Source organism: Camelus bactrianus, chromosome 9 (assembly GCF_048773025.1).
Source record: "Camelus bactrianus isolate YW-2024 breed Bactrian camel chromosome 9, ASM4877302v1, whole genome shotgun sequence".
Taxonomy (NCBI): domain Eukaryota; kingdom Metazoa; phylum Chordata; class Mammalia; order Artiodactyla; family Camelidae; genus Camelus; species Camelus bactrianus.
The window spans coordinates 9,187,133-9,213,621 of record NC_133547.1 but is presented as its reverse complement, the minus strand read 5'-3'; the positions used below and the strand labels follow the sequence as shown (position 1 = coordinate 9,213,621).

General features: G+C 58.3%; 2 protein-coding genes across 11 annotated transcripts; one reads left to right on the top strand and one right to left on the bottom strand.

The window, feature by feature from the left end:
* Nucleotides 1–387: 387 nt before the first annotated feature.
* On the bottom strand, nt 388–20,717 carry LOC105062510 (trafficking protein particle complex subunit 6A). Of its 10 annotated transcripts, none has more exons than XM_074369428.1 (11): nt 20,178–20,717; nt 18,309–18,346; nt 12,862–12,929; nt 12,619–12,736; nt 11,933–12,016; nt 11,668–11,761; nt 10,200–10,259; nt 7,656–7,760; nt 6,317–6,760; nt 3,842–3,973; nt 388–2,612 (listed from the first exon to the last, which is right to left on the bottom strand). In XM_074369428.1, exons 1-11 carry the CDS (start codon nt 20,371–20,373, stop codon nt 697–699), a joined length of 3,255 nt encoding a protein of 1,084 aa, XP_074225529.1. In that variant the 5' UTR covers nt 20,374–20,717; the 3' UTR covers nt 388–696. The 10 variants fall into 10 exon arrangements, with proteins under 10 accessions (XP_074225529.1, XP_074225530.1, XP_074225535.1 ...); XM_074369429.1 differs by having other exon boundaries at nt 388–2,504; XM_074369434.1 differs by lacking the exon at nt 6,317–6,760.
* A 624-nt stretch (nt 20,718–21,341) lies between these two features.
* Nucleotides 21,342–24,540, top strand: BLOC1S3 (biogenesis of lysosomal organelles complex 1 subunit 3). The gene is made up of 2 exons (XM_074369438.1): nt 21,342–21,980; nt 22,756–24,540. The coding sequence occupies exon 1, from the start codon at nt 21,342–21,344 to the stop codon at nt 21,942–21,944; it is 603 nt and encodes a 200-aa protein (XP_074225539.1). The 3' UTR covers nt 21,945–21,980; nt 22,756–24,540.
* Nucleotides 24,541–26,489: the final 1,949 nt, after the last annotated feature.

Sequence of the window (26,489 nt, the reverse complement as noted above, 5' to 3'; positions counted from 1 at the left end):
TAATTAACCCATTAGGCCTGGGGTGGAGCCACCCCGAGAGAGTGGATCAGCCTGCTGAGGTCACCAGGGACACCGCCTTCGGAAATGCCAGCTCCTGCCCTACCTACAGAGGGGCAAGCTAGGGTGTAGGGACAAGGACCTGGATTCCCTGAGGCCTGGGCGCTCTCCACTGAGTCAACGTGCACATCCGTCTGTCCTTCATCTCCCCTGACTCTGCAGCCTCGCCCACCGCCCCCGGAGCCCCACCTGCCACTGGGATGCCAGCCATGAGGCTGCCAGCTGAGACTGCCCGACTCCCTGGAGATGAAGTGAGCTTGGCAGGACAGGGCTGGCCTCGTCCTCAGCCCTCGCTGAGCCGGGGAGACCAGGGCACGAAGAGCAATCAGGGGCTTTCACATCTTCATTTATTGCACATGAACCTGAGTTCCTCCACTGGTCCTTCTGCCCTAGCTCTCAGACACTGGCACTGATACACTGCCCACTCCTGGTGGCTACTGCCAACAGCTCTCTCTGGCTCACAGATTCCCCTGGGGATTGTGGCTACCACAGGCTTCATTCTGGAAACTGGACCCTGGGTCTTGGCCCAGTCATGCCCCTTACACCCTTATCTGGGCAGATGGAATTATTGCCTCCTGCCACCCCAGAGTCTTCCATTCAAGGCCCGCCTGGGCTGGATTCCCCTGGAGAGATGGGTGCTTAAGCCACAGGTCTGGGCTTGCCCCGTTGAGCCCAGTCCTGGGGGTGGTGGGCTTCGCTGGCATGCGCAGGGGTGTGCCCTGCAGAGCGACCTGACACGGCTTCCTCTGGGGCGTGGTTGGCTCCGTTGGCGGTGTGGGGGGCGTCGTGGGCGGGGGACTTGGGTGGGCTAGGCGGCTTGAGCGCACTGACCGCCCGGATGAGGCCCATGCGGCGGCGGATGGAATGATCCAGGTTGACCGTGCAGCGCAGCAGGCTCTGCGCCTCGGCCACGGTGAAGGGGAAGTCGGAGTCCAGGAAGCGCTCGAAAAGCTCGGGGTCGCCGTCTAGGTCGAGCACGTTCTGCAGCGCCTTGGTCATGGTGTGCAGCTCGCGGCTGTTGTCGCAGAAGACGTCCCAGAGGCGCGCGCGGGCGTCTGGCGCGCCCCCAGCCTGCTGCCGGTCCTCCAGGCACTGCAGCACCCAGCTGAGGCGGCATGGCCACTGGTTGGCGAGTACGACCCAAGCCACGGCCTGGCGCGGCGAGGGGCCCACGAAGTCCCCCTGCTGCTGCTGCTGCAGCAGGCGCACGGTGATGGGCACCGTGTTGACGATGCGCCGCATGGACACCACGTTGTCGGGCACGTACTCGTAGAGGCAGTCGCGCTCGTCGTGCAGGCAGAAGAGCGCCTCCCGGATGCGGCGCGCCGCCTCGGCGTCGATGCGGCTCTGCGCGCGCTGGGCCCCCGCCCGCGTCTCCACCCCTAGGAGCCTCGTGCTCTCGCCGTCCCCCGCCCCGCCCGGCGGCCGCAGCTTGCGCGTCATCTCGCGATAGAGCAGGTCGTCGCGGCTCTGCACCGCGTCGTGCAGAAACTGCAGCTTGGTGCGGCGGCCCATGATGGGTACGGAGAAGGGCAGCGTGACGGTGCGGTTGAGGAAGAGGTAGCCGTTGTCGGCCGTGCCCTTCATGGAGCCGGCGCTCTCGAGGCACGCGGCCAGGATGCTGGGGTCCACCACCAGGATGAAGATGAAGGGCGCGTGGCTGTCGGACAGCAGTGTATTCATGGCGTTGAGCACGCCCACCACGCGCTCCGGATAGCAAGTGTCCAGCCCCGTGACCTCGAGCACAACGCGCAGCCGGCACCGCTGGTAGATCTCCAGGAAGCACAGGAAGTCAGTAAGCAGCTCCACCTCCTTCTTCACCTCGCACATGAAGCCCAGCTGGCTGCCGAACTTCTCGCGCGACACCAGCCGCTCAATCTTCTTGCGCTGGCTCACGAACAGGTGCTTGCCCACTGAGTATACGGCCATGAGCAGCCCGGAGCCCGACAGTGTGGTGGCCGCGCCCCCGACCACCTGGAGCAGGCTGCCATTGGCGACGCCGTGGCCCAGTGAGCGGCTGCCCACCGACAGGTAGAGCAGGCCCACGCCCAGGCTGAGCGCCGCCAGCAGCGCCAGCAGCGCCAGGCACACGCGCAGCCGGCAGTGCCACTCGCGTTGGCAGAAGCCCGGCGTCGCGCCCGGCTTGTTGCCCATCACCGAGTACACGCTGAAAGGCAGCGCGCCGTAGTGATGGCGGATGCCCTCGCACAGCGTGGTGACCAGGCCGGCCCACAGCTTGTCCGTGCCCGCGTACTGCCAGGCGCTGAAGCGGATGAAGAGGAACTTCACGTTCTTGCGCCGCAGGTGCACTTCTGTGATGACGGGCTGCAGGAACACCAGGTACCACAGAAGCTGCGGGAAGCCCCAGCCGCGCACTGACCGCGGCCGGCATTGCACGCGCTGGAGCTCCTCGCCCTCGCGCTGGGTCGCCTCCTGCTGCATCAGCGCTGCGGGGACCGAAGGCACCGGGCGAGGGGTTGGGGGGTACGGTGTGAGCAGCTGGGCTCTGGCCGCGGGGACCAGGCTCAGGCCTGGGTAGGGCCCATCCCAGAAAGCTGAGCAAGAGCAGAAGGAGAGGCCTGGAGCCAGGCTTGAACAGGAAAGAGTCTTGAGGGGGAGGTGAGGGTTAGAGGAGAGTAGAAATGGAGCCCCCAGAGGACAGAGGCAGGGAGGGCTCTAAGGAATGAAAGAGAGCATTGGAGGTGCTGAGGAAGAGATGCTGCAAGGGCACAGCTTGGCCCAATTTTCCTGGCTTACTGCTTTTCCTCCAGCTCACAGCTCAGCTGTCTCCTCCTCCAGGAAGTCTTCTCTGATCCCCAAGCTGGGTCAGGTGCCCCTGGGCTCGCCCACCCCACTCTGGGTCATCAATTGTCTGGGGACAGGTCTGTCCCCAGGTCCTTCACTGGTCTGTGAGCCCAGGAAGGGTAGGGCCCTGGTTGTTTTGGTCACCTTGTGCCCCTTGAGCACTGAGGAAGTGTTGGGAGAATGTCTGGAGGATGGCTCACGAGAAGTTGGGGCAGGATCTGCCTGCTGTAAAGTTAGGGAGTGAACAAGTGGGAGTCACCCAGCACAGCTAGAAGGTCTGTCATGCTGTCTCCCTTTTCCTTATAGCTGCATCTCTTCTCCTCCCAGGACCCTGTTTGCTGTTCCGTGACAACACAGAGGCAGGATGTGGGCTTGTTTAGGAAGTGCTCACCACTGGGCATACGGAGGTGAGTCACCTCCAGCCTCTCTGGCCGTGATCAGGGCTAGGGTCTGAGCCCCCACAGGGTTGAACCAGTGCTGAGCTCCTGTGGAACTTGGCTGGGTTTCAGGTCATGTCTTCAATTAACATTATCGGCCAGGGGTCTCATGGGCACCAGGCCTGGGGCCAGGGCTGAGGAGAAGAGATGGGTCCGAGGAGCACAGAAGCCAGGAGGGACTTAGCAAGAGTGAGGAACCTGGGCTTTCTCCCTAGGATGCTGGGGAGATGTGGGAGGCTTTTGAGCAGGGGAGGAATAGGGCTTGAGCTGTATTTTAGAAAGATTCCTTGCAGTAGATTTGGTGGAGGAGGGGGTGAGGCTGGAGGCCAGGAGGCTGGAGATGAAACTGGAGCAAGGAACTGGGGTTTGGGGGGCAGAGGCTATGGGTGTGGGGAGGGACCCGGTTAATGCTGACTTATGGCATCTGGACTGGAGCGGACCAGCCTTAGGAGTGAGCCGGTCTTGGGGAAACCTGGGGCTGGGCAGGGACCAGAGGCTTCGTTTCCCTTAATCACCCCTCCCCAACGCACACAGATCCTCACCCGTGATCTTGTCCAGCATCAGGTGCAGGCGGCAGCCAAAGGGGGCATAGAAACCCACAGTCACAGGGACGGGCACGTGGCAGAGGGTCTTGGCCAGGCAGCTGCAGTAGACATCATCCTCTGTCAGGATCTCTGGGGGCCGGGGTTGAGGAGGGGGTAGAGGTGGGGAAACCGAGTCAATGAGGCTGGCCAGGCACCACCCTCCTCCCGTCTGCCCTCCCCAGTGCCTGCCCTCAGCTGCTCCCTGCACAGGGATCCCCCTCCCTGACTCCTAGAGATGACTCAGGTCAAACCCTCAGACAGAAGCATCTGTGTCCCTCTGGGCCCCAGACCCACCAGGCAAAGGCTGGAAGGCTAGTTTCCCTCTGGCCCCGACCCAGACACGTGTGGGTACTTGGCTGCCCTGGCCTTAGGTCACCAGGCTCAGCCACCAGCCCGTGGTCCCCCTAGGAAAATCCCATGGTCTTTTCTTGAGACTCCAGGCCTGCAAATACTTAAGATACCACTTTCCATGCTCAAAAGTTCTCCGTGTCAGTTCCTTCCTCCTCTGTCAGCCTGGCTCTGAGTACAGCCAGGCCCCGAGTACAGCCAGGCCCCGACAGCCACAGGCTCCTCAGCTTCCTGCCCACCCCTTCCTCTGCTCTGTCCACCTCTCTGTGACCCTGTGCCCGCAAGTCCCTAATCCTGCCCCAGCCCAGGCAGACGCATCTTCTGGTCCTGGCCCTGCCACCTTTCTCTGCATACCGGACAGAGTGATGCCCCTGAGAGGCTCAGTCCCCTCCTCTGAAGAGTGGGATGCAGAGATGCCAGGGAGTGTGGGTGCCAAAGGGTCTGGCCACAGGGGTGGGCCCTCTGTCAATGTCGTCGTCTGGAATGGCCCTTTAGGGCACAGGTTCTGGGGTAATTTCTGGCACAAGCATTTAATGCGCGAGCGCTACAGTGTCCACTCTGCAGAGGGTGCCTGCCCTCCCGTCTCGGGCTCCCACTGAGCGCTGTTTCATGGACCCAGAGTTGGGGCACGAGAAAGGTAGGGATCAGCGTGTGGGGGTGGGGGCACCAGGCTGGCCTCACAGCGCGTGGTGGGGAGGACACACCCACTTTCATAGAGGCCTGGGCTGTAGCTTCCTTCCGTCCCTGAGGGCCGGCGCAGGGCCTGGAGGCATAGCTGGGAGGGCAGGAGGAAGACTCCGCTGAGGTCAGATGAGCTGGCGGCCGGGAAGATCTGAGCCTGCTGTGCCTGGTGGCTGGCTGACCTCACCTCATGGAGCCTCTACTTCCCTTGAGGGAAATGGGCAGCGCAGCCCAGAGGCTCTAGGGACAAGGTCGTGTCTGCCTTGGGGCCAAGTCCCTGTGAAGCTGTTGTTCTGTTTTCCAGCCAGATCCAGAAACCAGCATGTACCTCCACCTCTACCTCCCTGGTCAGGCCACCAGTCAGGCCACCAGCTCCTCTCGCCTGGACTCCAGTTTCCCACCCCCTGCCTCCTCCAGTCCACTCTCCTGTCGGATCTCAAGTCAGTGCTTGCGCCTCAGGGTCCCGCCTCCCTGGGAGGTCAAAAGCCAAGCCTTCACCGCGGCCAGCGGCCACGAGGCCCACAGCATCTGGCCGCCTTCCTCCCTCTTGCACACCCTCTGATCTTCCTCCTCACCGCCCCCTGCTCAAGCCATGTGGACCTCCTTGCCTCCCCCTGGCCCCAAAAGAATCTTTGCATTTGCTGATCCTGCTGCCACTTACTCGAGAGAACTGCCCCATCTTTGCTCAAATGTCACCTTCGTGGGGCTTCACCTGATGATCCTGTTTAATTTGCCAATCCTGATGCGCCCTCCTCTCTCCTTGCTTTATTCTTCCCCATCCTGCTTATCAGCTGGTGACACACTTTTGAACTTTGCTACTTATCTTGTTTCTTGTATCCGCCCCTCCCACCCCACCACCATGGACCCTGAGCTCCACAAAGGCCATGATCTCTGTCTGCCCAGCTTCCTGGGGCACCCCCAGAACAGCACCTGGTACCCACTGCAGGGTCCAGTACCACCTAGTCACAGAATGAATGAGTGTGTGTGTGTGTGGGGGGTGGAACCCCTCCCATGGCTGCCTTGCTCTCTCCATCCCCTAGGCTGCTTCCTACCTCCTGCTGCAGCCGCACACTTGACCCGTCTCCCCCATACCAGAGCTGGCCAACAAGCGGGTGTGCGTGGCCCCCTGCTCCAAGTCCTCTGCAGAGGAAGGGCAGGGAAGAGAGAAAGCAGAGCTAGGGTGTCAGCAGAGGGTGAGAGCTGGGGCCCAGGCCCCTGGCCAGTCCAGGACGGGGGCACTGTGGACAGGCCCGGCCTAGAAGCTTGGATCCCAGCAGGTGAAGCAGAGGTGGCCGCCCGAGGCCCAGGGCAAGGGGCCAGAGCAAGGGGTGAGGATGGCAGGCCCTAGGCCCAGGTGGGAAGCGAGGCAGCAGGAACAGAGTTCTGGGAAGGCTGGGTGAGCACCGGAGCTGTAGGAGGTGAAGGAGCCATAGGCAGCGGGGGCGGGCAGGGGCCGAGCCGCAGTGGGCCTGCTGGGCTCCAGGAGGGTGCTGGTGGCGGAGGGCAGGGCCGGGCTGCTGCTGGCCGTGGTGTGTGCCGTGGTGGGTGCGGGGGGCGGCTGGGGGGCGCTGGCTGGTTGTACGGGGGCAGTCGAGGTGGCAGGCATCCCCTTCTGGGCCCTTTGGGCAGGGTAGAGCCGCTGCCGCAGGGGGCTGGGAGCTGGGGCCTGGGGCTGCCACCGCTGCTGCTGCTGCTGCTGCAGGAGCGGGGGCTGGGGGCCCCAGCGACAGCCGCCGACACACCCCCTGTGGCTGTGGTAGGCCAACTGCCAGCATGCCTGGGGGAGCGGCCAACAGGGCCCGTGGGCTCCAGGTGCTGCTAGGTCATGGCACCACTGATGACAGCATCCTGGAAGGAAGGAAGTGGGGGTGACTGGGCCTGGGTCCCTGACCCCTGAGGGGCACCAGCAGGAACCAGGTCAGATCTTCAGGTGCAGGCTGGGGCTTATCGCTCAGCTGAGGCTCAGGAGGAGTTGGGGAAAATGACGAGGTGGGTGTGGGCAGAGGGGCCCCACTCTGTGCTCTTCCACAGGTCAGGGGAGAAGAGGTCCAGGGGCCTGGACCCTAGCCAGGTGAGGGGCTGGAGAGGGGATGATGCCCCAGAGTCCCTGCTACCCCAAAATCATTGGTCCCTGGGGTGTCCCCAGTGAGGGGGGACTGAGAGCAATCCATTGGGAGCTAGCCTCATTGGTCCAGAGGAGGCCACAGTGATGGGCAGTGGCTGTGGGGAGGGGGCTGGGATGGGGACTGGGAAGGGGGTTGGCCTTTGTACCTGGGCTCAGAATAGGCCAGCAGGAAGGCGACTGCCCTGGGAGGCACAGACCCCCAAGGAGGCTGAATCAGTCCTAATGGGGGCTAACTGCCCCCTCTGAACCCCGAGTAGGAGCACCTGCGGTCACCGTGGGAGGCTGAACCCCCGCCTTGTTCGAATACACTCAGTGTGGGGCGGGGGCTCGCTCTCCTACCCCCACCCAAAGCTGCCATGTTGTGGGGCAGTCCCCACAGGCCTGGTGATTTGGGGAGGGGATTCTTTTCATGCTGGGGAAGGGGCAGGCCAGGTGCGCCTCCCCCGCTGGCATCGCAGCTCAGGCTCCCACCTTTGGCCCCCTGTGCAGAAGCCTCTGATGGTGAGTGCTGGTGGCATTTCCCCCCGGGGCCTGAGGTTTTCTGCTTAGCAATCCACTCAGCAGCCCCCAACTCACAGGCCTTTCTCCCTGCCAGGAACCCCCAAACTGAACCCCTACCTTTTTGGTGCCCCATTTCCGGGTCCAAGAAATAGCAGTCGGTGGGGGGCCGGGAGCCCTTGGCGAAGTGGACGGCGTAGTGCTTGTGCATGGTGGCCAGGGGGTCTGTGTGGAGAGGAGTGGGGCAGGGCCAGGCTCAGTGCCCAGCCCTCTCAGGCCCCAGCAAGGGCCCCCACCCCCCACCGTGACAGCTCCCTGTGACCTGAGATGGATGAGAGACCTCGTCCCTGATGTTGGGGGCCTGGGTCACCCAGGTGGGGCAGAGGGGCTCTTCTGAGTAACAGTGAGAGGTCAGGACAGGGGACAGATGGCCAGACGTGGGAGGACAGAGAACAGTTGGGGGGGGGTTAGGGGCTAATTTGGGGTGGGTAAGGTTTCCAAGGGTTGGGTAATTGGGTGTTTGGGAGCTGCTAGGAATTTCCAAGAGGCCAGGACAGTGGCGGTGCTGAGCAGACAGAAGCTGGGAGCCGGTGGGTAGTTGAGTAAAAATAAGGGGGACCTGGGCACTGGGGGTGTATGCTGTGGAAGGTGGGGCCCTTTGAAGGGACTTGAAACCAGTGTGGTGAGAGGTGGGAAGCAGTGAGCCACAAGTGCCTGAAATTTCGGGGCTGGGACATTTGGTTGGAGGGTTGGAGGGAGGGGGACTCTAGGGGAGCAAATGAAATCAGGGTGGTCTGATTTGGGGAGAGGCTCAGCCTACTGGGGATGAGATGAAGTGCTCTAGATTTAAAATGTCAAGAGCCCAAAGCAGAAGTGAGGGAAGGATGCTGTTTGGAGGCGGGGACAGGGGAAGCCCCGAGGCAGAGGAAACAGGGTGATGAGAGTAAGGGTCAGTGAGGGTTGGGGGCTAGGCACGTGGCCCCTGCCCACTCCCATCCCCCCAGTCCGGGGTCCCACGTACCTGACGGCAGCTTCACAGCCCCAGCTCCCTGCCCCGCCGAGCTGCTGTACCAGCCCCACTGCCTGCCGCCAGCTGCGTCAGTCAGCGCAGGCCCAACTGGTGAGAGGCCTGGGAGCTGGGAGCCCAGCTGCCCGACCGGTTTGCCCACCTTGTCCCCGCCCCTTCCTCAGCCTGCCTGGCCTGTCCCTGTCGGGGCGCTATGCTCTCAAGGACTGGGGGCTGCCCCCTGAGGACTGAGATCTGCCCCTGTGCAGTGCCCCCCGTAAGGGATGGAGATGGCCTGCCTCGGTGCCGCCTGGGGCGGGACCTGCCAGGGGATCTATGGGGCCAGCCCCTGGGCCCGGCTGCTGTGGCAGGGAAGGAAGCTGGGACAGGGAGTGGGAGTCTAGGCCCAGAGAAGATGCAATCCTGGGTTCAGCTGCCAGTTCCTTCAGGGCCCGGCTGTGTGGCCTTAGGCAGGTGACTTCACCTCTCTGAGCCTTGGTTTCCTCATTGCTAAGTAGGCCAGCATCCATGCCTGCCTCTCATGGTTGTCGGGAGAAGCCCGCTGAGCACAGATCCTGGCACCCAGCAGTGACAGCGGCAGCTCATGCTCCCTGGGCACCAACCAACCAACCCATTTACCAGCTGCTCTAGATGCTTCATGTAAAATGACGACACTTGCAGACATTCTTTGAGAGATGAGGGGGCAGGTGGGGCTGGGGTTGGGCAAGACGTGCCTTAGATACCATGGGGGCCCCTCTGCTCTCTAGGGTCCTGTCTCCCTGCTGCTGGCCTGATGGGGAGACGGGAGAGGCAACCACAGAACAGTGCCCAGGACAAGAGAGAAGGGAGCCGACCAGCCCTGCAGGGCACCCCACTGACCAGACACCGCCCCCGGTAGCCAAGCTATGCCCTCTTCCCTCCCCTGGGCTACTTCTCTCTCCTCCCCCAGGCCTTAAGCCGCTTCTCCCAGGAAGACTTCCTTCCTCTCCTCTGCCAGTTCAGTGCTCAGCCCCCTCCTCCACACCCCAGTCCTGTCAGGGGAGGCCAGGCTAGTGTGTCTGAGTGAGGGGTGAGTCTGCAAGGGAACCTTCAGGACAGCCCCTGAGCTTCTTGAGGGCAGGGCTAGGCCAATCCCCTGCTCTCCCCGGCTGCCCTCAGACAAAGCTGAGTAACTGCAATTCATTTGGGAAACACCTGCAGGCTCTGTGCTGGACAGTGCCAGCACCCAGCCCAGGGACCCAGAGGGACCCAAGAGGAAAGGCTCCTGGGCTGTAAACAAGTAAACACAGAGCACGGCAGGATGAGGCTGTCGGGGAGCCTGCCCAGGGCTGCAGGCTCAGGGCGAGTGAGTAACCACTCCAAGGGGTGCAGTGGTCAGCAGAGGCTGGGAGGCTGCTGGACGCCAAAGAGGGAGCATGAGTTTGGAGAGTTGGGTAGCCCAGGCAGGGAACAGCATGTGCAAAGGCTCAGAGGCAAGCCAGGGAACGTGGTGATGAGCTGAGTGTGCTGGGGAGGGGCGGCTGGACAGGGTGTCTGCACCAGACTCTACAGAGGTAGAGGAGCCCTACCTACTGTGGGTGTTTTAAACAAGGAGACCCTTCCTCCTCCCTTTGGGTTTCCCCCAGCCTCAGTTTACAGCTTGAGGCAGGGGTACTTACCCAGCTCAAGCAGCAGGTGGCAGAGCCTGGCAGAGTCCAGATGTGTGATGCCCCCAGATGCTATGAATGTAAACAGGGGAGATGTCAGGGGGAGGGGTGAGGGCACAGATGCCAAGCTGCCTGGGGACTGGTCAGCCCGGCCATGTTCTGGATATGACTCGAGTCCGCCAGGCACATGAAGTGTGTGTGTGTGCGCGCACGCGCTCTCAGGGGCAGGGGTTGGAACTGAGGGTGTCTGGCTCACCCCACCTCCATCCATCCTTCGTTCTGGCAGCCCCCAGTCCAGCCCACCCCTGCTGGCACTCCAGTCACTCAGGGCCCCTGGCCCTGCTCCCAAAGAGAGGTCCGTCCCATGGGGCCTGCTGGGCAGAGGGCAGCCCTAGACTTGTTGACGCTGGTGAGGCTGCCAGCACTGGGGGCCATCCGCCCCTGCTAGGTGTGCGGGATGAGTGAGAGGCAGCAAGCTCCAGAGCTCAGGCCAGGGTGGAGGGAGAGCAGGAGGGCGGGAAATGAGGGACGGGGAGCTACATGGGGTACTCTGCTTCCCCCACAGGATCCACGACACGAACTGTAGCTTGCAGATGCCCCTCCCCTCGCAGCACTGAGTGACCCCCACCTTCCACTTTGAATCTGGTTCCACGGATAGAACCTTTATTGAACATCTGCCATGTGGAGAAATGTGTCCAACTCGGGCATCCCTCCACATCAGCCCTGACTGCAGCAGGGACCACCTTGCCCCTGGGACGCCCCCACCTCCCTGTGACACCCATCTGTTGAGCCTGTGTGATGCCCTGAAGTGGCAGGACCCTGTCTCCTTAGCATCAGCCCTCTGGCCTCCACCAGAGGCAGTGGCCGGGTCCCCGGGCCAGCGTGAGGCTCAGCTGGGGATGGGACCTGAAGCACCTCAGGATTTCTGGATCACCACCTGGAACTTACCTGGAAAAGACGGGTTGGCTTTAGCTTGAGGCTGGGGTCGGAGGGGAGAAGCAGAAAACACCCCAAGAGCTCAGAAACGTTCATCCCTGCCCTGCGCGTCAGCCTGGGTGGCCTCAGGCGGGGCCTGTTTCCTCACTGGTCAAAGGGGTGATGCTCTCTGCCCACCTGCCCTGCACCCCAGGGATGTGTGGGTGACTGAGGGCACAGAGGCCAAGCATGTAGGTCGCCAGGGAGGGGCCTGCTACAGCTTCCATGGCATGTTTTGCACACGTTGCTCAGAGCCTGCCCACTTGGGCCCTGTGTCCCCCTGGGGACCAGCAGAGGGAAAGCACCGGGGGGGACGGGGAGTGAAGGTCTGGCTGCAGGGTGCTCCAGGTCCTCTGTCTGACTGAGGACCCTGTGGACCAGTGGGGCCCTGGGGGTCCAAAAGACACCCCATCACGCAGGCTGCAAGTTCTGTGGGGCCTGACTTTGGAGCCCCTGCTAGCCTCAAGGGATGGGAAGAACCCCCACCACCACCACCCCAACTCACAGGCGGGCAGGGCTGCCACGGAGGCGGTGACCAGGCTCTTGATGCCCAGGGTGCTGAGGGCGCCGCGCAGCAGGCCGCAGGTGAAGGCCAGGAACTGGGGGCGGGGGCACAGGTCACCGTGGGAAGAGAAGGCAGGCCAACACCCAGGGCCTGGGCCATGCTGGGATTTGGGCCTCACCGCAGGGTCCACCCTTTCCCGGGGTCCTGGGCTTGGGCAGGGGCCTACCTGGGGGTGGGGCTGGAGTCCCAGGACTGCCCCGCATACCTTTGGCGCTTCCTCCAGGTACTGCTGGCCTGAGGCCATCCGGACGAGGAGAGGGAAGCTGTTGTCCTGCAGGACGTAGGTCCCCTGGGGACAGAGAAGGGGCCCATGGGGGCTGGGCTGTCACTGTACCTTTGTGGTGGGAGGAAGGGAAGCAGGGACCCAGTGCCCCAGCTCCTCTGCGATGAGGTCTGTGAGGACCCTTCCCTCAAAACTACTGTGGTCACAGGCCCGCCCTTCAGAGCTGCAGAAGGGGCCACGGGCTTTCAGACCCAGGCCTGATGTCCACCCATGGGGGGATGTGTTGGTCCTCCCCACCCCCACTACCCTCCAAGATGCAGGACTTCCCAGGGTTGTGAGAAGCTGCCAGCCAGGCTTGGGGAGCGGCCAGCTGGGCCAGGGCACAGTGCAGGTGCCCGATGGGAACTCAGACCAGGCAGAGACAGGCAGTGTCACAAGGGGCCTTCTGCCGCCCTGGGGCCACCCTGGAGGCTTGTGGTCATCTGGGAATAGCTGCAATGCCCCACTGCAGCCTCCTGGCTTCCCTTGAAGGATCAGGATCGCACAGAGGGCCCGATGGGGGCTGTGCCTGCCTCCCAGCTGGGGAGGGCCGGCTGCAACTTCCCTCCGTGGTGGTCCCCCTCCCCCAGCCCTTCTGATGTCAGGCGGGGCCAGGCTTGGGCACACACCTGGTGATTGGTGCGGAGGCTGTCCATCTGCTTTTGGAACACAGCCACCCACAGGTCTTTGCACAGGAACTTCAGGACATCCAGCTCCTCCCTGAAGGCCAGCGTCTCCCGTGGCAGCCTGGGGGGCATTGGCAGACACTGTGGAGCCAGGCTGGGTTCCTGTGTGGAGCCACACCCCATCCCCGCCTGGGCATGCCCAGGAAGGGACCCCACCTTGGGCCCTGCCCACCTCTCACCTCTCACCTCTCACCCAGGGCCTGGCCCACGCGGAAGCCCATGCCCTCCAAGACCGACAGGCTCATCTTCTGTCCCTACAAGGCCAGGGAAGAGAGGTTCAGGGGCCTTTGGCCACCTCCACCAGGAAGCCACCCAGTGTAGCAACTGACAGTTCAGGGTGCGGAGACCCAAGAGGGAGGGCCTTCCTCCACAGGCTGGCAGGACAAGCTCAGGCCTCTGGAGTGGCAGGCTGGCTTTGTCCCGTCAGCTCGTGACACCTCCAGTCCCTCACACGCCTCCATAGACCCCATCCGCCCCTCACTCCAGGAAAAATGAGGGTCTTCCCCAGGCTCAGCTGTACCCGTGCTGGTCAGCTCTTTCCTGATAACACCAATCGATTCTGTACACACTTTGAGCGTCCATCCTTACAACACCCTACAGGGTAGCACTCTGATCACCCCTAAAGCTCAGGATGACTTGCCCGGGGGCTCCTGAGGAACAAGGGGGCCAGAAGGTGTGGGCCCTGGCTGGGCCAGCAGGGGGCTGTAAAAGCCAGCTATGATCATCAGGCCTTAAAATATTAGCCAAGAATCCTGCGATAGGTACGCAGGGGCTCAGGGGAAGGAAATGTTCCACCGGGTGCTTGAGGAAGGCAGTGGCAGCCACGTGGCCTTCTGGAGGGCAGGCCAGGGTCCCACGGTGGAAAGACTAGGCACGGGGAGGTGGGCACTAGGAAGGCTGTCCTTGGTGTCTGTGTGCCTGGGGAGTGCAGACAGCGTGGTTGGGGGAGAGCTGACCTGTATGTGTTTCTTACCCGTGTGACCTGGAGAGAGCAGAGGGAGAGAGGCCCAAACGGGAGCATCAGAAATATCAGGACGGCCTATGGCGTGAGGCACCACGCCTCTTGGAGAAAATCTTGCAGGCCGAGGTGGGAGAACAGAGAAGAGGCAGGGGCAGGACCCGGGAGGGAAGCAGCTCTGTGGGGGTGGCCCACATCAAGAACACCCCGTAGGGTGTTGTAAGGATGGACGCTCGAAGTGTGTACAGAATCGATTGGTGTTATCAGGAAAGAGCTGACCAGCACGGGTGCAGCTGAGCCTGGGGAAGACCCTCATTTTTCCTGGAGTGAGGGGCGGGTGCAGGTCCCGAGGGTGGTGGGGTCTATGGAGGCGTGTGAGGGACTGGAGGTGTCACAAGCTGGAGGGACAAAGCCAGCCTGCCACTCCAGAGGCCTGAGCTTGTCCTGCCAGCCTGTGCAAACCAGAGGCACATGAGAAACATACTGAATGAACAAAGTGAGGAACTGAGACTCGAGCATGCGCTGGGCCTCGTACAAACCCCCTCGTTTAATTTTATCAACCCCGCAGGGTAGGCTGCATGTCACCCCTGAAGACCGGGGCACAGAGGGGTTATTAGGAAACACCTCCCAGAGATGCCCTCGGCCACAGGGCTGACCTTCAGACCTGAGCAGGTCCTGGCCCCAGCAGAGGTGGCCCTCTCCTCTGTCCGGCCACATAACACTCAGGCCCTAGCCCTCCATTCCGGCCTCTTCCTATGGGCACCAGGCCTGGGGTGCCCCAGTGACGCCGCTCTCTGGTGCCCTGAGGTGCAGCAGGAATGCCGCACAGGAGGGTGCGATGGCTGATGCTGCCCGGGCTGAGAGGCAGTGGGGAATGCACGCCCGGAGCCAGATCATCCCATGACCCCCACTGGCTGTGGGATGGGGCAGTGGCCAACTGTCCTGGCCTGTTTCCTCATGTGGACAAGGACCGGGTTGACAGCACTATTGCCAAGGGTCCTTGTGAGGATTAAGGGAGTTGGAAATGTAAACCAAGTGCTCTGAGTCGGGCTCAGGAAGGGGTTCCATCACTCACCACCTCTGCATCCATCAGCCTCTGGAATGAGCCCCCTGGCCGATGGGGGAAAGAGCCCTTGGCTGGAAGGAAAACCCCACAAAGGAGGGGCTCTGTCCTGTGTGCTGACTGATTGCAGCACAGGGATCACGGCCAACTCCCGGGTCACCTTCCTTCTAGAGGTGAGTGCCTGGAGGGGGCCAGGCTGGGCCCTGCTGACCCAGAGCACATCTGCACATCTGGGTCCCAAGGGCTCCCCACTCCCCTTTGTTCACTCCACAAACATTCCCTGGCCTTCCTCTAGGAGCTCACCTACTGTGCCTGGTGGGGTGATGAGTGCCCAGGGTATGACGACCTGGTGAGAGGGCTGAGCACCCCACCCCCCACCGCAGCACAGAGCAGGGCAGAGCCAGCTCCCCCAGGAGCAGTCCCAGGGTTGGGGGTTACTGGGGAGGGGCCGGAAAAAGCCCGGAGAATGCAGCTTAGGCTGAGAGGTGGGGGGACAGTCAGGAGAGGTGGGGCGGGGAGGGGGCCTCTGCAGTCCAGGCTAAGGAGAATGCCTTTTCCTCACATGACAAGTGCTACATGAATGTTCTTGACGTGGGCCATATTAGAAGGCAACAAAGACGGTCCCTGCCCTGATGGAGCTGGCATTCTGGGGGTAGAGGGGTAATGGCCCCAGGGGCTGCAGGGAGGGAAAAAGGCCGTGTAGTGCTCCTGGGACATGACCTCTGTTGGGAAAGGATGCTCTCCTCTGAGGGAGCCATGTCTGTGTCTGAAGGGAGAGTTAAGCAGGGGAGGGGGTGGGGGAGGGAAGATGCCCCAGGCCCAGTTCACAGCCAGGACAGCGGCCTTGAGCAGGGACAGCCAGAGTCATCAGGGTCCTCAGCCCAGCCGGGGAGCTCTGAGGGGGTGTGGGGGGATTTCCCAAGCTCAGGTTTCCCTTAGGTGAGCTTCTGACTGCTTGAGTGTGAATTCTGGCCCTGGGTGAGCTCTCTAATGTCCCATGCCTCAGGGTCCCCACATGGGAACTGTGGTGAGTGACAAGCAGCTCACTCCAGAGCTGCCGTTACTGTTGGACCCACTGTCCCCAGCCATCTACTGAAGAGACTGGGAGTGGCAGGGAGATGGGGAGTGGAGGGCAGAGGGCAGGTAGGGGGTGGGGGGAGGGTGGAGAAGGAGGCAGAAGCCTCACCTGCTTTCGCAGCAGGACTCGGTGGCATTCAACCCCAGTCCCCACAAAAGCTCTTCAGACACTAGGAGTTTCTCCTTCCTATGGAGGGCAAGTTGGGCTCTCCCATCCCGTTGGAAGCTTCTGGAGCCCAGCCCAACCTAGTCGGTGCCTTTCTGGGCTCCCATAACAGCCCGCTGAGAGGAAACGAGATGTTGGGAGAAACACGGAGGACCCTCCCCCGCCAAGAAGACTTATCAGTGTCAGCATGAAGCGCATCCAACAAAGAGCACGGGCGCTGGAGGAAGGGACGATGGGACAAAGGAAAGTTCTTGGAAATGAAAAATATGGTAGCCCAAATAAACATTTGTTCACAAGGGAGCTGAAAAATGGACAAACCTGGCAAGTAGATAAAACCTCACAGGTCATTAAGAAAAAACCACGAGGTAGGGGAAAAAAAGAAAAACGAGAGAAAAGTCAACTCATGGAAGAGATCCAGGAAGTCTAGTATTCATCCGAGTGCCAAAAATGGAACAAAGCAGGAGAAAAAACAAAGAGATTTAAGCATTCAGTCAAGCGTTCAGACTGAAAAGGGCCACAGAGTAGGATGAATGGAAAACAAGCCAACCAAACTAGCCGCCCGCCCCTTCCTGGACTGAAGAGACCAGAGGCTGGCTCAGGGGCTGTCTGGGGGGCTGTCTGCCTGGCTCTCCCGCCTGCCCTACCCCTCACTTATTTGTGAGGTTCAACCCCCACCCGTGGAGCCACTCTGAGCTGGGCCAGGGCATCCCGGGAAGGAGCGGCCCTGCTTCCTACCTTAAGACAAGCCCGGGGAGAAGGGATGACTTTGATCTACCGCAAGGTGAATGGTCCCAGGAGACCCAAAAGCAGCGCAGTGAGAGACCAGGTGAGTGAGAGGGAAAAGCCAGCACACCTCCCAGCCTGTCACCCTGGCCTCTCCCCACTCACCCACCCAGGCAGCTCCAAACACCCTCAAGCCCCGCCTTCCCCCCCATGCCCGGTTCCCCCTCCTCCTCCCGCTCCTCTGTCTACCTCTCCCCTGGGCTCTGGGCTCCAGCCACAGCAGCGCCCTGCCCCCGCCCAGCCTCCACGTAGTCAGGGAGGTCTTTCTAAAAAGTACATCTGAGCCTGGCACACCTCAGTTGAAACCTATGGCTCCCATGACCCTTGGGTCAGAGACCCAGATCTCGCGTGTAGACCCAACCACTGGCTCGGTGGCCTCAGATGCCCTGCGCCCTCTCCCGGCCTCTGTCCCCTGCTGTCCACTTTGCCGGGATCCAGTTGGTTTCCCAGGTTCTTGCCAGACCACAGGGACAGTATCTGATAGCTGCTATCTGCACCCCAGGCCCTCCTGAGAGAAGGGGCTGGCCTGGGCGCTTGCTGGGCCTCAGTGGATGAAGGCTGCCCTGGCAGAGCTGTTCCTTGGCCACCGGCCAGGGCTTACAGTACTGGGTGACAACGCATTACACACACACAGGAGTTCACTCCTTTGCCCACAGTGTTCCCTGAGGTGGAAAAACCACTGCCTCCTCCTCCTCCCAGAACTTTTCCTGCTTCGGTAACAAAGGTCTTTTGACTCCTGGTCCCTCTGGCTGGTCTCCCATTCAACTTGCAGCCATCCAGGAGAATCCATTCACCAGCTACAAATAACCAGGCAGCACAGGGAGATCAAAAAGCCCTAAACAGTGACTGTGGCCCCTGGGTGCCTGTGCTGCAGGGACATGTCCTCAAGAAGCTCCAAGGCTGCTGGGAGGGGCACACCTGACACCACAGACGAGCTCAGGAGTGGATGCCCGGGTCCTGATTTAGCCTCTGATCATGCGGCATTGGGAAGGTCCTCCCTCTTGGGCCCCTCAGTCCCTCCTCTGTAAAGTAGAATGTTGACATCCATCCCGGAGGGCTGTTCTGAGGACGAAATCCAGTAAGATCCTGTGCTGGAGATAGGAGAAGTACCTGAGAGTACCTGCGTGTGGTTCAGACAGGACACTTTCTGGACCAAAGAGAAGGAACAGAGACGGGAGGGGCCAGGAACAAAAGACAAAAGACTGTGGGGAAACAGAGCGGTTGCCCAAGACGTGCCCCTGAGAAACAGGACTCCTCAGCTTGAAGGAACGTGGAGAACTCTTGCGAGCCCAGGCCACCTCCCGGCCCAGCTCGGTCAGAATCTCTGGTGTGGGACCCTAGCATCAGAACTGCGGTGACAGCCAGGCAGAGGGCCACAGCCCAAGGGTCTCCGGCATGCTTGTGCTCTGAAAGCCCTGTAGTGAGCAAACCAGAGGAACCCTGTGTTCCCCACACTGGGTTGGCTGCAGAAACTCATTAAAATCCTCCTGGAGAGTGTCAGGGAGGACAGAGAAAGATAGGAGAGCATTTATGGCACAGGCTTTGGAAGTGGGAGGCCCAGTAACATTCCTGACTCCGCCACTTACCACAAGGACTCCATCCATCAAAGCCTCTGTCTGCTCATCTACAAAGTGGGGAAGATCAAATGAGACTAGGAGCATGAGGCCCATGAGACGACATGGTAGGTGCTATTATTGGTCACAGTATTAAATGAATTTCAGTTCCCACCTCCACCCTGCACAGCCCCAGGGGCTGCACTCACTCCTTCAGCAAATCCACACACCATTCTGTGGTGATACCCAGAACTGGTCCCCACCCACACAGCACACAGAGCAGCAGAGGAGCTGGATGTGAATCAAAGGATCACACCGATACAGAATTCAGATAGATATTTATCGTGATGTGGGGAGGGGGGCTGTGGGAATGGAACAAGGATACCTCACTTCCACTGGGGATTCAGGGAGGGCTTCCCTGAGGAAGGGGCATTTGAGCCCAGATCTGAAAGATTCATAGGTGTCAGGGCAGAGAAGATGTGACAGATGAAATGAGCATGGAGATAAGGGGGAGGCTGGTATGGGGCAGAGAGGAGAAAGCCTGGACTAAGGCAGGGAGGGGCCAGATGGGAAACAAATTTATACCCACGGACAGGCAGGGCCTGGTTGATGGCTGGAGGCAAGGGAGTAAAGGCAGATGTTGGGGACTCCTGGGTTTCTGGCTTGCAAGCTAGGAAGGATGGGGTGCTGAGATACTGCAACCCCCTCCCCAGTGCACAGTCCCTGCCTCGTTTTCTCTTTCTCACAACATAAACGATATATAATCATTTATTTGTCTCCCCCACTACCATGTAAACTCCTGGGGGGCAAGGGTTTTGCATGGTGGGCTGAGTCTTCCCCAGGCCCTACAGCAGAGCCTGGCACTTGGCAGGTTTTATTTATAGTTTAAGTGAATGAGCTCAAGAAAACTATGCTGAGATGATAAACACCCTTGTGAGGGCTCCTAAATTGGAAAGAACACCTAGGCCAATAAAAAACAAGTCTTGTAAGTAGATGATGATGAGGAGGATCATAAAAAGAATATTAATGAAAAAAGGAAGCACAGCCCCCGTTTATTAAGCACCTACTATCTCCCCCACCGTTTCTTGGTAACAGATTTTATAACATGTTTTGAGGGCTGACTATGTGCTAGACATCCCACTAAGTGTTACAAACTTTTGAGCATTTATTTTTCGTAAGTCCAACTTCCAAAATGCCAAGCATGCTCCTTTTGCAGGGCTTCCACCCTCCCTCTCCCTGGAATGCTCTTTCCCTCACTTGCTCCCCAGGCTTGCTTCCTCCTTTCTCTTCTCAGAAAGTCCTTCCTCCACCATCCATCACTCCATTCCTTTTCTTTCCCCAACTCTCCTGAAGCTTTTTTTTTTTTTAATAGAACTTCTCACTAACTGATGGCATATTCTATTTTTTATTGTTTGACTCCCCTACTGAAATGTAAGCTTCGCAAGGACAGGAAAACAGTGCCCGGAAGACAACAAGCGCTCAGGAAGTTTGTTGACTGAATAAATGTCTCACTTTGAGTCTCAGGTGTTTACAAGGGAGGAAACTGAGTCACAGAGATCGAATCATCTGCTCTCACACCTAATGTGAGTGGTGCAGGCGGGATCAACCCAGGCAGTAAGTTCTCAATATATATCTTAAAACAGTAATTATCGTAACTACGATCCGCTTAGTCTGTGCCAGACTTTGGACTAAGAGCTTTACCCGAACTGGCTCAGTTCCAGCAGTAAGCAACCCGCGAGGACCGCCCGGCTGCGACCTCCGCTTTCCATAGTTGGAAGCCAGCGCCCGAGGTCGCCGGGCGGGGCAGGGGTTCGACTGGGGCCTCTTCCGCGCTCCCCGGGACCTCGACCCAGCCTTCCCGCAGCGGCCAGTGCCTCCTCCCCTCTGGGGCCCGGCGCTCACCCCGGGGCTGGGGTCGGGGTCGTGCGCCCACAGCTCCGCCACCATCTCTGTGTGCAGAAACTCGAACAGTGCCGCGTCCGCCATGCGCCAGCCTCACACGCCCACAGACAGCCCAGCGCTTCGTGCTGTCATTGGCCCGGCTGGACAAGCCCCGCCTCTTCCATCTAAGTTCGAGCCTGCCTACTCTCGATTCCATTGGTGTTTCAGGCTAGCCCCGCCTTACTTTTCTGGACTCTCGTGGTGCGCGCGTGAACCTGGGAGACTAGGGGGAAGAGCTGCTTTTCCTACATTGGCCGCAAGTGACAGGCAGCTCCGCCCTCCCCTGTCTCGCCCCTGTTTCCGGGTCCTCGAGCATTTCCATTGGCCGAGTCACTGGTTACACGTGACATCTCGTCTTTTAGAATCCCTATTTGTCCACTCCTCTCACAGCACAACGCGGAAGCGCCAGCCCAACCGCTTTCCTATTGGCAGTACCTATATCCACGTGACTCCACACGCGCCCTCAAAGCTGGTCCTGAGGGCTTGCTTCAGAGTTGGTAGCCGCACGGCCCACGTGATTGGCCGCCGACACCCGCCCAATCTGCTCTCTCATTGGTTGGGGCTTGTCGCCCTCCTCCCTCGGTAAAGACGCAGCGCTTCGGCTGGGTAGCGGATCTCGCAGGCTTGGAGCTTCGGTGACCCGGTACCGTCTTCAGTGGTAGAGCTCCCCGTCCCGCCCCGACTAGCTCATTCTTCCTAGAGTCATCTGGACTGTCACCCTTTCTATGATCCAGGCACTGGTCCCTGAACGGCTCCTGAGAGCCCGTGTGCTTCCCAATCTGACAGGCTTGGAGGCCAGTGTGGAGGGTGTGACCTCTGCTCGGAGGCAAAATCGGACAGAGCTTAATTTGGGACTCTGGGAGCTCGTGCTTCAGAGCCTTGATCAAGCTGGTGGTCTTCAGTTTCCCCATCAGTACACTGAAGAGGTTGCAGTCCAGTAGCCCCCATCATCAGGGATAATCTCTGTTTGCAGAAAAGGAAACAAGCCCAGGCAGGGGAAGTGGATGGCCCCAAACCGCTAAGATAGTGGTGGGGCTGAGAATCCAGAATTTGCGCCTTTTAACCACCATAGGGCGCCCGCGCCTCATACACTCCCTACGCGCGTCTTCTCCCTAGCTCGGTGCCATGGCGTCCCAGAGTCGTCGGCGGAAGCCGCTGCGGAGGCCTGAGACGGTGGTGCCGGGGGAGGCGGCCGAGACGGACTCGGAGTTCTCTGCGTCCTCGTCGGAGGAGGAGGAGCTGTACCTGGGCCCCTCTGGCCCGACGCGAGGCCGCCCCACGGGGCTGAGGGTGGCTGGGGAGGCCGCGGAGACCGACTCAGACCCGGAGCCGGAGCCGAAAGCCGCGCCGAGGGACCTGCCTCCTCTTGTTGTGCAGCGGGAGACGGCCGGGGAGGCCTGGGGCGAGGAGGAGGCCCCGACGCCCGCCCTCGCGCGCTCTCTGCTGCAGCTCCGGCTGGCTGAGAGCCAGGCGCGGCTGGACCACGATGTAGCGGCCGCGGTGAGCGGCGTGTACCGTCGCGCGGGCCGCGATGTGGCCGCTCTGGCCGGTAGGCTGGCGGCTGCCCAAGCGGCAGGATTGGCGGCGGCCCACAGCGTGCGCCTGGCGCGGGGGGACCTGTGCGCTCTGGCCGAACGCCTGGATATCGTGGCTGGCTGCCGCCTGCTGCCCGACATCCGCGGCGTGCCGGGAACCGAGCCGGAGCAAGAGCCGGGACCGCTGGCCTAGCCATGACCCACTCTCCTTCCTGACTATGTCCTGGGGGTAGGCCTTGCAGTCTCTGGGACCTGGCTCTGTGCCCCTCTCATCATGCTGTTACCCTCAGGGCTAACCCCGCTCCCTGAACAATGCTGAGTGTCTGTGTCTGTGTGTGGATGGCTGGGAGGGTGTAATGGTGTGCAGCCCCGCTGGGCCTTAGCATCTGTTTCCTCCCCCTGGTCCTGGCTCTTGCTGCCTGGTGCTATGCCTGTGTCTGAAGCTTGGCTTCAGCTCTTGGGTAACTAGCATCTCCTTGATGTGTCTCCATCTTGGGGACTCACTGGGCCTCACCTTTACTTTGTCTCTGCCTCAGTTTGGTTTCTCAGTTGGGCTGGTCTTGCTTCTTTCTTCCCCTAGGATCCCCAGAATCTAGTGGGGATCCCTGATGTCTTCCTTTACTCCTTTGGCTCCAGTTCTGGAATTTTGTCCCTCTAGTCTAGGCCCTTTTTCTGCTCCCAAGGCTTGGCCCTGATTCCACCCCCTCCTTCTAGTCCTTGTTCTGCTCTCTCCTGGCTCCTTCTTGTGCTTAGTTCCACCTCCTTGGCCTGATCTTGTTTCCTAGGCCTGGCTGTACCCTTAGTTTTGGTGCTGCTGCTTTTTGCTTCTCCCATCCTGCTTAAAATACCTATCTGATCCTGGGCTGCAGGGACCCTCTATGGTTTCTTTCATCAGGCCCAAGATGAGGTCCCCTCCTGATCCCAAGGGGGTCCCCCTCCCAGCTCTCCAGGTTCAAGGTGACATCTCCTCCAGACCTGAGTTGGTGTGTCCTCCCCACCTCCAGGCCAAGCTCCAGAGACAAGAAGAGCCTCCTCCTGACTCTCCAGGCTGAGATCCCTGTGACACTCAAGGCCCAAAACAGACTTGCCCTGGAACTTGGGGCACAAGATGACACCACTTTGCAGATAAGGACCACATGCATTGTGTCTGTTCATCATGTTGGCCCTTCAGTGCTTAAAGGACTTGGATTTCTGGGGCTCAGGGCCCGGGGTTAGCTCCTTTCTCCTCACCTGCTCCATCTTCCCCTCCCAGCCCTAGTCCCGAAGTCCCATTCACGTGCATTCCCCTCCCCCACTCTCTTATTCTCCCAACCAGAAGCCGAGATCTGAGCCCCCAGGATGGAGAAGTGGGGAAGAGTGCTGTGTGGCTGACTCAGCAGACTCACTGGATAGCCTCTCCCAACTGCAGAGGAGGCAGCCACACTGCCTGTGTTCTGGAAGAAGCCTGGGAATTCATCCTGGGGCTGAGGGTGGAGGGGAAATAAGAGGTTATTTGGCTTGGGGTGGCGTGGGAGGATTACATTCTGCAAATGGGAGGATTTAGAGAATGAATGTACACTCTTTCTCTACCTGACATAAAACAGAAAAATGGAGAAAGAAACTTCCTATTAGAGTTGGCTGTTGCAGTGCCTTGAGCCCGGCCAGTTTACACCCACCGCCAACTCCCTGTGGAAGTGACAGCTTCCTTCCAATGGCAAACCCAGCATCAGCCATGGGTCTTATCTTTGCCAATCTGAGAGGTGAAAAATGGTACTCGGTGTTGACTGAAATAAAATGCACAGCCTAAAAATTGAGATTTATGTTTTATTTGGTGGCTTTCTGAGGACTCGAACCCAGGAGGCAGCCTCTCAGATTGCTCTGTTCATAGAGGCGAGGAGGGAGCCAGGATATGTAGAAGTTTTGCCACAAAGACCAGGTAGTCGGAACATCAGAAGATTACTGTTAATTAAAGAAAATCAGATATCTCAAGGAATTTAGCGCTTTTCTATGTATGGGAAGGTGCAAAGATCTGGGTTCATTGAAATAATTTTCTTGATATGCACCTAGCTGTCTAGGGCCAATTCTTCCACATCCTGAGTTCCCTTAGGGGACATGGTTGGGGGTGGCTGCAGAGGCTGGGCTGCCTGCTTGTCTGCATCCTGAGTTCCCTCTGCTCACCGTTGGGGGTGGCGGTAGTGGCTGATGACTTGATGGCCACAGCAGCCTTTGTTTACTGATAAGGCTGGCACTGTTTTTCACTCACATCAGGGTAGTTTTAAATGGCAGGAAATAAAATTAAAACCACCGTGAGACAGCATTTTTCACCTGTCAGATTGGCAACATTTAAAAAGTCTAACAATACCGATTGTTGGTGTGGAGGTGAAACCAGGGAACTTTTACACCCTGTGGGTGAGAATGTACATTGACATAATTTCCTGGAAGACACTTCAGCAATGCCTGGGGCAGCTGATGGTGGACCTACCCCACAGCCCAGCTCGTGCTCTTTGTTCATAGAAACATTGGTAATTGTGTCATTAACAAGAGAATGAAGACATAAATTTTGATCGATTGATTGGATGGAATGTTAAACAGCAGTGAAAGTGAATTAACTAAAGATAGAAGTATAAACATGAGTGAATCCCCACCGTGTAACATCAGAAGACCACAGCAAGCTGCAGGAGAATCCATTCAAGATGGTAGCCTTCATCTAAGGTTAAATGACAAATGACTGGTGTGGATTGCTGGGTTTGTAAGCATGTGCCCTATAAATTTAATGGAAAGCAGTAGCAATAAATACCCCTCAAATGCGATTTTGGTTGTTTCTGGTGGACAAGAAGGTGCTATCAGGAGGAGTAATTAGCAGGTTTCACCTAAACTGATGACTCTTTGCTTTTGGACGGGATGGTCTAGACAGAGTTGTTCAGTGTAATGTTCATTGTAACATCTGCACACCTTAAATATTTCATTATGTAAAGAAGAAATGAGGGTAGGTGTCCCAGGCAGAGGAACAGCAAGGACAAATGTCCTGAGGCAGAGGCTTGGCTGCTAAGTACAAAGAGCCAAGGGCACAGGGAATGAAATACGACAGAGCAGTCGGCAGGGGCCAGGCCAGCCTGGGGTCCCCCATAAGAGTTTTGTTCATTTCTCCTGAGAACAGCCAGGAATCATGGAAAGACTTTAAGCAGTAAATTACACAATCAGATGTGCATTTTGAAATGATCTTATCAGCTACTAGGTGAAGAGCAGAGGGGAGCAGGAGCTGGGCGGTAAGCCCAGTCAGGAGTGGTGACAAGTTGAAGTTATAATGGATTGATCATGTTACCGAGTCCAAACTCCGTTCTGCTTGCCACATGACAGGCCAATAAATCGGTAGGGAGTGGTGATAAGTTGAAATTATATTGGAGTGATCATGTTACCGAGTCCAAACTCCATTCTGCTTGCCACATGACAGGTCAATAAATCGGTAGACTAGGTGTTGGAGGAAGGAATAGTGAATTTATTTGGAAAGCCAGCAGATCAAGAAGATGGAGGACTAATGTCCTGGAGAACTATCTTCCCCAAGTCCAAATTCAGACTCCTTTTATACTAAAAAGGGGAGGGAGTGTGGTTGGTTGTTGCAAACTTCTTGGTGTCACAATCCTTTCATTTTGCAGCTGTCACATAGATCAGGTCATGATGTCTCTGTAAACCTCCAACAAGACAAATGTTATTTTCTATTCTGCAACTTTTTATCTTTATATGAACAAGAAAGTGTTATACCCTTAAAGGTGGGAGCCTTGAGACTAGGCTATCTATATTTCAGGCTACAGACAACATTCTTTTACAAAAATGCAGAACCAGCATGATTAAGCACAGGGTTAGAGCCAAAGGAACAGATCTAATAGGGAGTCAGGTTTGTTCTTCCCTATTACAATCACAGTTCCGGTGTACAAAAATGGAGTTAAGCAGCCTTTGAGGATCTGGTCTCTACGTCTCTGCACCACTGGGACCTTGAACTTTCTTTGAACTGTACCAGATCCAAGGACACCATCAGCCATAGACAGAACAACACCTGCCAGTCGCAACCTTATGGTCTCAAGTTCTCTTCTTTGCACTATGCAACCATTTCAGACCCCAACCAATCCTTACCTAACAAGCACCCTTACTTCTGGCCAGCTCCAGTTGTAATTCTTGAGAAACAGATCATGTAACTAATGATAACTTGGTAGTTTTTGCCTTTATAAGCTCCCTCCATTTTGCAGACTGGCAGGAGACAATTCAAGTACTTCTTTTTTTTTAATCTAAATCTGTTTTTTTCCTCATTAAGCTTTTTTTTTTTGTCTTCATATTCTTTTGTTTTGTTTTGTTTTGTTTTGTTTTATGAGGGGGAGGTAATTAGGTTTATTTATTTATATATTTAGAAGAGGTACTGGGGATTGAACCCAGGTCCCCATGCATGCTAAGCATGTGCTCTACCACTTGAGCTAGACCTCCTCCTTTTTTGCTTTTTTTTTTTTTAATTTGTTTGTTTTATGAGGCATATTCTTTTTCATTAAAGATTATTACAAAATACTGAATCAAGTACTTCTTGAATCCAAGTCTCCTGGGCCACAGTCCTAACAAACCCCCAATAAGCACCTTTTTATTTCAGTCAAGATCCTTAATTTAATCAGAGCTTCAAAATCCCTTTTGCCATATACGGTAACTCTTACAGATTCCAAGGATCAAGACCTGGAGATCACTAGGGGGGTAATTCAGCTTACCAGACCCCCTACACCAA